This window comes from Carassius gibelio, chromosome A9 (genome assembly GCF_023724105.1).
Source record: "Carassius gibelio isolate Cgi1373 ecotype wild population from Czech Republic chromosome A9, carGib1.2-hapl.c, whole genome shotgun sequence".
Lineage (NCBI taxonomy): Eukaryota > Metazoa > Chordata > Actinopteri > Cypriniformes > Cyprinidae > Carassius > Carassius gibelio.
This window is the reverse complement of record NC_068379.1, coordinates 19,676,323-19,685,780: the sequence shown is the minus strand read 5'-3', so window position 1 is coordinate 19,685,780 and position 9,458 is coordinate 19,676,323. Positions and strand designations below refer to the sequence as shown.

The window sequence follows — 9,458 nt, the reverse complement described above, 5'->3', positions numbered from 1 at the left end:
GCCAAAAACAAACTGGGGTCGTAACCAACAAGATCCAAACAGAAACAAACAAACAAACAAACAAACAAACAAACAAACAAACAAACAAACAAACAGGAACAAGAACTGGAACTCAAGGACTAGGAAACGCAAGGAAACTAGGTGAAGTAAGGACTCCATGAAGACGAACAGGAAAAGGCTGGTAAATATAGGGAGGGTGATGACTATCAAGTGAAGACACCTGAGTGCAATTAACAGGAGTGCAATTACTCTGATGAAGGGACAAGGCTGTGGGAATAGTAGTGCCTGCGGTGAGATGCTTATGGGGAAGTAAGACCACTAGTGGAGACTCAGGGAAACAGAGACCAGACAGCGTGACATAAGGTTTCCCCACAGTTGCAATCTCCAGGAACCTTAAAAGGTTCATTTTTAAACATTTTCTTCTAAGAGTGTAGGGATGCCCCTGCTTATCCTATATTTCTGTTTCCTCGTTATGCGAGCATCAAAAGTTTTTATTTATTTATTTACAACGTGCTTGCAGCATTGAGCATTAAATTATTTAAATTAATATATATATATATATATATACATACATATATATATATATATATATATATATATATATATATATATATATATATATATATATCATGTGGGTGCTAATGTGTGTTTTTTTAATGAACTTCTCTGTTTTATTCTCCTCCTTGGGGGTCACTGAGGGTTTTGAGTGTTTATGTTCTCCTTTAGTAATTGTTAAAAAATATATTTAAAAAAAATAAATGTGTAAAGTACATAGTTGTATTTTAACATAGTGATAACTATGAACAGGCAAAATATAATTTGTCAAAATAGATGTGCGAAGTAAATGCAGTCTTTAAGGCAAAATTAAATAATTTTTGTAGTCCTCTAGAGGGCAGCACCGACCGACACATGATATTATTTTACAGCATGAAGAAAAAATCCAAACATCACGGAAGTACGGGGGTTTCGCTTATATTATATTCCAGAGAAGTACAATAGAAATCCTTTCGTTTCTATGATGTCGATTCATTATAAATCAACGATTGATTTAAAGTGTGCTAGATATGTAACGTTACCTAGATCAAGCACACATCTTAAATCATTCATCATTCTTTGTTTAACGTTAGTTGTGTAGAATTCAGTCAGATTTTCTATTTGCCCGGGATTGACCGAGTGAGTGCTTTCACTATCGTTTTCATTTATTTACATTTATGTAAATGCAACGTAATATTAATGTACGTAAGGAGTGTTAAATCCGTGTTATCTGCGTGTCTTTCTGTCTTAAGTCACCGTCTATCAAATCACTATTTTTCACCATCAGCCGTAACGGTGGATGACATTTTAAGTGCATGCTCAACAACAATGCAGTCCTGTAGTTACGTATATAACCACAATATACTACAAACTATATTAAAGTGCGTGACTATCTTATTTACAGGTTGATCTGTATGTTTTGTATGGGCGAGCACTGAGGACTTCACATCACCATGGGCCACAGAAAGAGAGGTCACACTCATGCACCTAAACCGCCCCCATCCTTGGACACACACTCCTCCAACAGTCTCCGTCTCTCTGATCATGAGCAGGGCCTGAAGCACAGGATCTGTATGGTGTCAGACTTCTTCTACCCAAACATGGGAGGCGTGGAGAGTCACATCTACCAGCTCTCACAGTGCCTCATAGAGAAGGGCCACAAGGTTGTGATCGCAACACACGCGTATGGAGACCGTCGTGGGATCCGCTACCTGATCAACGGACTGAAGGTCTATTACCTACCACTGCAGGTGTGTTTTTATAGTGTATTATATTTGTTAGTATACTGTACATATCAACCGTACCACTCACATCCTCATGTCTTTTCATTTCAGGTCATGTATAATCAGTCCACCGCGACCACCTGCTTCCACAGTTTGCCGTTACTCCGGTGTGTGTTCGTGCGTGAACGCATCACAATCGTGCACGCTCACAGCTCCTTCTCCGCGATGGCCCATGATGCTCTGTTCCACGCCAAGACTATGGGACTCAACACCGTATTCACAGATCACTCTCTCTTTGGATTTGCAGACCTGAGTTCTGTACTGACCAATAAGCTGCTCACTGTCTCTCTGTGTGACACCAATCACATTGTGTGTGTGTCGTACACTAGTAAAGAGAACACTGTACTGCGGGCCGCGCTGGACCCTGAAATTGTCTCTGTCATCCCTAATGCTGTTGACCCCACTGACTTCACCCCTGACCCCTGTCGCCGTGACAACAACAAGATCACCATTGTGGTCATCAGTCGACTGGTTTACAGGAAAGGTAGGTAGAGGATAGTGTTTTTATTTGCATTACAGAATAATGTATTGATATATGCAGGTTGTGTGGGGGGGGGCAATGACAGTCTTTGAAAAACATTTATATCAATTTCAATAAAAGTTTATTTTTTACTGTTCTACAAATGTCATGTAAATTAAAACCATTTTCTTTGCACCTTAAATACATGTTAGGGTAAATCAAAGTAAAAAAATAAAATAAAAAATCATCAAAGAAAATCATCAAAAAGGTAAAAGTTTTTAACTATGTCATTAGTTATTTTTTATTTTTTAAAGAATAATAATAAAAGCTTATGTCAAGGTACTAAATAAGATTTCCTTTCATTTTTATCACCCTAAATTGTGTTTTACCTCCAAAAACTATACAAATATATATTTTAATGAATCTAATTATTAATTAATTTCAGAAATAAAAGGGTGCTTATGATTAAAGAGGTGCATTCTGTGTATGAATTGCATTTTAATAAAATTCTTAGGTAAAGAAAAGAATGGATCTGGGGGAAAATTGCCTCGTCTTATTTGTCAGCTGGTTGTTTTGCAGGGATTGATTTACTAAGTGGAATCATTCCTGAATTATGTGGCAAGCATCCAGATCTCTGCTTTCTGATTGGTGGAGAGGGACCCAAAAGAATCATCCTGGAAGAGGTTCGAGAGAAATATCAGCTTCATGACAGGTAAGAAATCCGCTGTGCATGAGCAAAGAACTCTAGCTGTGTGTTTGGGTAGAATTTCTTTACTCTGTTATTTTTATAGGGTTCGTCTGCTGGGAGCTCTGGATCATAAAGATGTGAGGGATGTTCTTGTTCAGGGTCATATCTTTCTCAACACTTCTCTCACTGAGGCCTTCTGTATGGCCATAGTGGAAGGGGCCAGCTGTGGGCTGCAGGTATGTTTTTTTCTTCTTTTTTTTTTTCTATGAATATGTATTATTGAAATCATATTATGGAAGAAAATGGGTTACAAATGACATATCATGTTGACTAAGTTGTACAAAATGATATTGTGTGACGTTATGCACAACACATGCTAGATTGATACATGTTTTAAAGGTAAAATTAACTGGTTTCCATGTTGTAAGTTTCTTTGGATGAAAATATAATACATGTAATTTATTTATGACGGGGTCAACAGCAAGGATTTTTGGCGCTGTCAGACTAGTAGTTAAGATTTTTTTTTGCTTTACTTCCCCCCACAAAATAATACTTTTTTATTGGTTATTTTTGTTTCTTTAATTCTTACTTCAAATATGTTAAGATATTGTTTTGTTGAATGATTTTTTTAACAAAAAGAAAAGAAACCCTGGCCAACATGCCATCCTTATAGTTGAGCCCTGATTTCTGGAGGTTCATCAGTGATCAAATCTAAATAAGCACTGCTCTGTGTGTCTGCGTGTGTACAGGTGGTGAGCACCCGTGTCGGGGGTATACCTGAAGTCCTGCCTGATGAGTTGGTAACTCTGTGTGAACCATCAGTTCATTCAATTTGTGATGGCTTGGAAACGGTTATTGCAAGAATACGCACAGGAAACGTGGCGTCTCCTGCCACCATCCACCGCAAGGTCCGAACACTGTACACTTGGAGAAACGTTGCTGAGCGCACAGAAAAGGTGAGTTTTAATAGCAGGCTTGAAATATTTGTTGGATGTACACACTAACATTCAAAAAATGATTGGTAGGGTTTTTCAATTTTTGATGTCTTTTATGCTTACCAAGGCTGTAACTGGAAATTGTGACATATATATATATATATATATATATATGAATGGTAGTATATTTTATTATTCATTATTATTATTGTATATCATTCCCACTCTCTATATGTGTGTGTGTTTCAGGTGTATAATCGGGTGTGCAGGGAGCCCGTTTTGCCGTTGTCTGCGCGGTTGCATAGACTGCGCTCTCACTGTGGTGCCGTGGCAGGCTCCATTTTCTCCTTTGTTGCTGTTATCAACTTCATCTTCCTGCTTTTCCTGCAGTGGCTCCGCCCAGATCATCTGATTGATGTTGCTATAGACTCATCAGGCCCCCACAGCCGCATGGGGCAGCATCTTAGTAAGAAGAAAAGTAAAGCACCAAACTCGGCTGTGTCCTGACTAATGATCTAACATGGCCTCTCAGTACGCTCATAATGAACTTTATTTAGAAGGGGAATGAACTGAACTAAAACTGTTGTGTTGGTATATCATAGTGCACTATTGGTAGATCAAAACATATGATGTATAAAACTGTGAACTCAGGTGAAGAGCAAGCCTTTAAAAGCTATCCTCAGCCACTCCTATAGTCCAGCGCTTGCACTTACACATTGAAAACCTGCCTTTATGTAAACCCCCATCAGAAAATGGTCTAAACTTGTTGCAATTGTTGCACAAATATCTTTAAATGTCTAGATTTGAGATAAATGACTAACAGTGGCAGCTTTTCCTTTATCACCTTTACATTTGTTTTCCTCTTACAGCATATCTGTATGGTGTAGATGTGATTCAGACTGACATAAATGGACTGAAAGTTTTAATACCAGTTTTTGAGCTCTGGTGGAGCTATGAAATGTAAGATGCATCTTATCTGTTTATTTCTTTGATCTGACAGTGCTTGTTTCTCTTTAAGCCTGTCCTTTTTTCCATTGCTGATTTTTATTGACTTTGGATAATGGTGTGAATGTATTTATTTCACATGCAGCAAACTTGTTTTAGGGCACTATACTTTGCTTTCTTGGTGTTTCATATTGACCTTCTCTGTGATTAAAAAGCACAAAGGTTCCCACTACCTGAGGTAATATGTATTGGAATTATTTTTGTTGACACAATAAACTTTATTAACATGTCATAAGTATACATTCTTTTATTTTATTTTTTTACTTTGATATGAATGCATTTGTGGGTGCTTTTAGGATTCTGTCTAGACAAAAACATAAAATGTATGTACAATTTTACGCTAAATATGCAACTGTTGAGTGTAAGTGTAGTATCTAATGATAAAGTAGTTGTTTTGTTGTAGATAACAGTCAGGGTCTCTCTGGATCAGGAATCTTATGCTAACACCAAAACAGGGCAGATAATACATGCCCTTGTCCATTCAAGGCTAAAACCAGGAGCCGTCAACACATACTTATCACACATTCTGTCTGCTTTCACACACATGCACATTCAATAGCCACCCTATCCAGCTAGAACCGTCCCGTTCATGCATAACACTGCATGTAAATCCTGTTTTGCTGGAGAGGCAGATACCATTTTACCACTTACATATGCAGTTACATTTCACTTGCTGTATTTGCATAATCATATCTATTTTGAGGTTGTAGATCGAAGTTTGTACTATTGAGAGTACTATTATTTCAATTATTTGTTCTCTGAAACTTCTTAAAAGGGTTTTTGTGTATGTATGTTTTTAACACCGCTTTAGCTCCTCTGTCCCTTGGACTCATTTTGAGGGGGTGTGTTTATGCGAGGGATGCTCACCTCTTGAGTTTGAGGAGATGGGGGTGCAAACACATATCACTGATAACAGTGGGAGGTGCATTCTTGCCAAGGGGGGTTCTTGTTTCTCTGAAGGCCATATAAACAACTCTAAAAAGTTTCTCTGTGCTCCATTATCTCAATTGTTCTTTTCCTGCAAGGTCTCTTCTTGTGAAGTTTAAAGATGGCTGTGGTTCATGCTGAAGAGAGCGTCTGGAGTAAGCCATGGGATCACAGGTTTAACCTGTACGGAGGACAAGTGTGTAATACACTCATGGCAGGTGAGTTTTCCTCCTCTACGTCTGGTGTTCTCTCTCTTCTTAAATGTTTTCAGTAGTGAAACATACTATGTTTACCACAACCACCAAGCTCTTACTATTTACACTGCATTACATTTTTTTTTTTACACTATAATATTTCATTGTTGTGATATCCACTAAATTGTCATCACTAGAGTATGAAACATTTACCAGGAAAGAAGGATCAAGTCAGTATTCAATACAATTCATTTATACAATCATACACTGAAAACAGAAAAAGGAAACTGAATTTGGCTTGGAATGATGATCTAGATACGCCTGTTTGAATTTTCAGCGGGTTTAGATTAAAGTGCTTTAAATTGATACATTTGTTCTAAAAGATAGGGATTGCTTTCAGAATAAATTTACTTGGTTTACTTGGCTATACCTTGGAGATGAAATTTTCCATGGATGTTTGCTAATTTGACCTCTCATCGGTGGGTTATGTACATCTACAAAACATAAACGATCCATTGGTTTTCAAGGTAATGGCTACCATAAACAGTTTGGTTTGAAACAATATAATGGAAAATAAAACATTTTTGAATGAACTATCCTTTTAAAATGCAAAAAGTGTATTTTAAGGAGTGGGATTGGCTTTGTCTTTATATGAACATTATTATTATCTTAAAAACAGCAAAAGTATATATGGCACGTCCTCATTTAAATATCTGTGTAAATGTCTGTGTCTCTGCTTTATTAGGCTCCTGGGATGACCGAACACCTCTGCACGATGCTGCATTGCAGGGAAGATTGCTGCCATTGCGAAGACTACTTTCACAGGTATACTGATGGAAGAAACACTGATATAACTTTTTTCAAACTGAATAGCTAAACAAATAAATTATTTAAATGCTTAAACCACACTTACATGTCTCTTTGCATTAATATAAAACTCAATCAAAGTGTTTTTTTGTAGGTAACTGTTATAAGAACAAACTTTGAATGAACCAAAAGCTTCCTTTTATGAATGAAGAAAATGAACTGTCCATGTTTACATGTGTAAAGGGGTACAACGTGGGAATGGCTACATTAGATGGAATCACACCTCTGCATGAAGCATGTGTTGGAGGCCATTTTACCTGTGCTAAACTTCTCCTGGAGCATGGTGCTGATGTATGTATACACCTTTCTCTTTATTTAGAGTATATGCCTTTATTTTGCTCATTGTCTCTGCATAAACATGCATCAGTGGCTAACATATATATGCATTCAGGCCAATGCTGTCTCTTTTGATGGAGCCACTCCTCTCTTCCGTGCATGCTGTAGTGGAAACCCTGCCCTCGTCAGCCTCATTCTGATGTACAGCTCTGTCCACCATCCAGCTCATCTGCAGAGCTCACCTCTTCATGAAGCAGCAAAGAGAGGTATGTGTGATGATATGTGTGAATTTGTAATGCACTGCAAACACTGGGTAATCAGTAAACCGGATGTCTATGTGTATCTGTTTTAGGTCACACAGCATGCGTTGAAGTGTTGCTGTCTCATGGTGTGGATGTGGACATGGAGGTTCCCAGCACAGGAACACCGCTGTACTGTGCATGTCAATCCAAGGCAACAGAATGTGTGCAGAGCTTGCTAATCTCAGGTCAGACACACCACTCTTAATGAATTAATAAACACATTTTTTAGTGCAATTAGGATCATTACATGAATATACTTTTTGTTTTGATCATGCATTTTACAACAATACAGTGTATATTTTGATTTTGTTTGACAGATTGTGTATTTGTGATTTTATTTTTTAAGTTTTCATTTTATGTATATATAATATATATATTTTCAGCTTCATTTTCATTCCTAAAATGATTTTCAATAGTTTTAGTTTTAAAAGTCAAAGTTTATCATTCAATAATTTAATTTATTCTTATTTTTAATCGTCATATGTACAGGGTAAGTACAATGAAATTCTGAACAGGCAATACACCCAAACTACATAGACATATACATGTATAATATATACAGTGCTCTATGTATATGAATGTATAAGTATGCATAGGTTACATTATTTCACAGATTATTAAATAGCATCAGTACTCATTTGTAGCAGTAAAATAGAGGTTCTCAGGGTTTTATTTAATAATACCAAAACGGTTAATGAGAATACGATTTTTTTTTTCTTTAATACAGAAAAAAAAGGGGAAATTTTAACATTGCTTCTTGTTTCTCTCAAGGCGCTGATGTGCAATGTGGGCGGGGCCTAGACACACCTTTACATGCTGCAACCAGGGTGGGCGGAGTAAAGGAGGTGGAGCTACTGTTAAAGCACGGGGCTGATCGGACCTCAAGGAACTCTGAGGGAAAGAAACCTTTGGAGTTGACAACAGATCAGAGCATCAAACAGCTTTTGCATGCTACAGGTAAATATAAACACATAAGATGTAAACACTCAATGTGCCTCTGTATGCTGCGATGCTGATTCTGGTTTGGTACTGCAGGTCCATGTTCCCTGTCAGAGCTGTGCAGATGGTGTATTCGACGTTCCCTGGGACAAAAAGGACTGAACAAAACCAAGATGCTTTGCTTACCACATACCCTGCACAGTTATCTTCTCTATCATTGAAACAAACATAAACATTCCCTGTCTAGTGTCCAAACACGATTCCCATAGTAATCTTGTTCTTTTTTAATAACATTTTGTAAACATTTTTATCTGTAAATAACCCTTTTTGCTAAAGTGAAGCTTTTTTTTATTTTGTAATAAATATTTTTTATACATGATTCGAAGACTTATTAATTTGTTGAAATGAATGCACACACACACACATTCATGTTGGGTTTCCAAGTTTTATAGTGATATTCCATTGATGTAGGCTAATGATGTTTACACTGTACAAACTGTATTTTCTATCCTCTTACCATAACCCATAACCCCTACCCCTACACATACCCCTCACACATTTTTGTTTTCTGCTATTAAGACACTGCCTACATGCGCAAATGAACACTCACTAAGCATAGCTACTAAATCAAACAGAGAGGGGAAACCTGACTAAATTTATGACAAACAGTAATATTTACATATAAATGATGCATTTTTAAAATGTCTATCAACTCCCAAGACGAGCATTACCAGCAGGTGGCAGCTTTCTAACAAAAGTGAGAAAAAAAAAATTCTTCACTTATTTTTGGACTTAAGACTCTATAAATGAATTTAAAATTATACCTAATTTTTAGTTTATACGTGTTTTGTGTGCTAGACTTTCATGCATTTGTATAGTGTCAATACAAAACAACAAATAGTGACTCAGAAAATCTATCTATCTATCTATCTATCTATCTATCTATCTATCTATCTATCTATCTATCTATCTATCTATCTATCTATCTATCCATGACTCAGTCTGTGTGTCTGACTGACTCAATAATTATGCTGAGGATATTCCCTCT

At 36.9% G+C, this 9,458-nt stretch overlaps 2 protein-coding genes across 2 annotated transcripts; both read left to right on the top strand.

Moving 5' to 3' along the window:
- Positions 1-945: 945 nt before the first annotated feature.
- LOC128019891 (phosphatidylinositol N-acetylglucosaminyltransferase subunit A) lies at positions 946-5,143 on the top strand. Its single transcript, XM_052606207.1, has 7 exons — positions 946-1,173; positions 1,439-1,784; positions 1,869-2,301; positions 2,857-2,989; positions 3,069-3,201; positions 3,715-3,921; positions 4,150-5,143. Exons 2-7 carry the CDS (start codon positions 1,488-1,490, stop codon positions 4,405-4,407), a joined length of 1,461 nt encoding a protein of 486 aa, XP_052462167.1. The 5' UTR covers positions 946-1,173; positions 1,439-1,487; the 3' UTR covers positions 4,408-5,143.
- Positions 5,144-5,844: 701 nt separating this feature from the next.
- LOC128020333 (ankyrin repeat and SOCS box protein 5) lies at positions 5,845-8,789 on the top strand. The gene is made up of 7 exons (XM_052607165.1): positions 5,845-6,050; positions 6,772-6,851; positions 7,077-7,184; positions 7,285-7,435; positions 7,522-7,656; positions 8,243-8,428; positions 8,507-8,789. The coding sequence occupies exons 1-7, from the start codon at positions 5,954-5,956 to the stop codon at positions 8,629-8,631; spliced, it is 882 nt and encodes a 293-aa protein (XP_052463125.1). The 5' UTR covers positions 5,845-5,953; the 3' UTR covers positions 8,632-8,789.
- The last annotated feature ends 669 nt before the right edge of the window (positions 8,790-9,458 follow it).

Excerpts from the sequence above, each read along its gene's own strand:
- LOC128019891 (XM_052606207.1), top strand. The coding sequence starts at position 1,488 with ATGGGCCACAGAAAGAGAGGTCACACTCATGCACCTAAACCGCCCCCA. Across the intron at positions 2,302-2,856 it reads TCGACTGGTTTACAGGAAAG|GGATTGATTTACTAAGTGGA; the intron begins GTAGGTAGAGGA and ends GTTGTTTTGCAG. Across the intron at positions 2,990-3,068 it reads AAATATCAGCTTCATGACAG|GGTTCGTCTGCTGGGAGCTC; the intron begins GTAAGAAATCCG and ends TTATTTTTATAG.
- LOC128020333 (XM_052607165.1), top strand. The coding sequence starts at position 5,954 with ATGGCTGTGGTTCATGCTGAAGAGAGCGTCTGGAGTAAGCCATGGGAT. Across the intron at positions 6,852-7,076 it reads TGCGAAGACTACTTTCACAG|GGGTACAACGTGGGAATGGC; the intron begins GTATACTGATGG and ends ACATGTGTAAAG. Across the intron at positions 7,185-7,284 it reads TCCTGGAGCATGGTGCTGAT|GCCAATGCTGTCTCTTTTGA; the intron begins GTATGTATACAC and ends ATATGCATTCAG.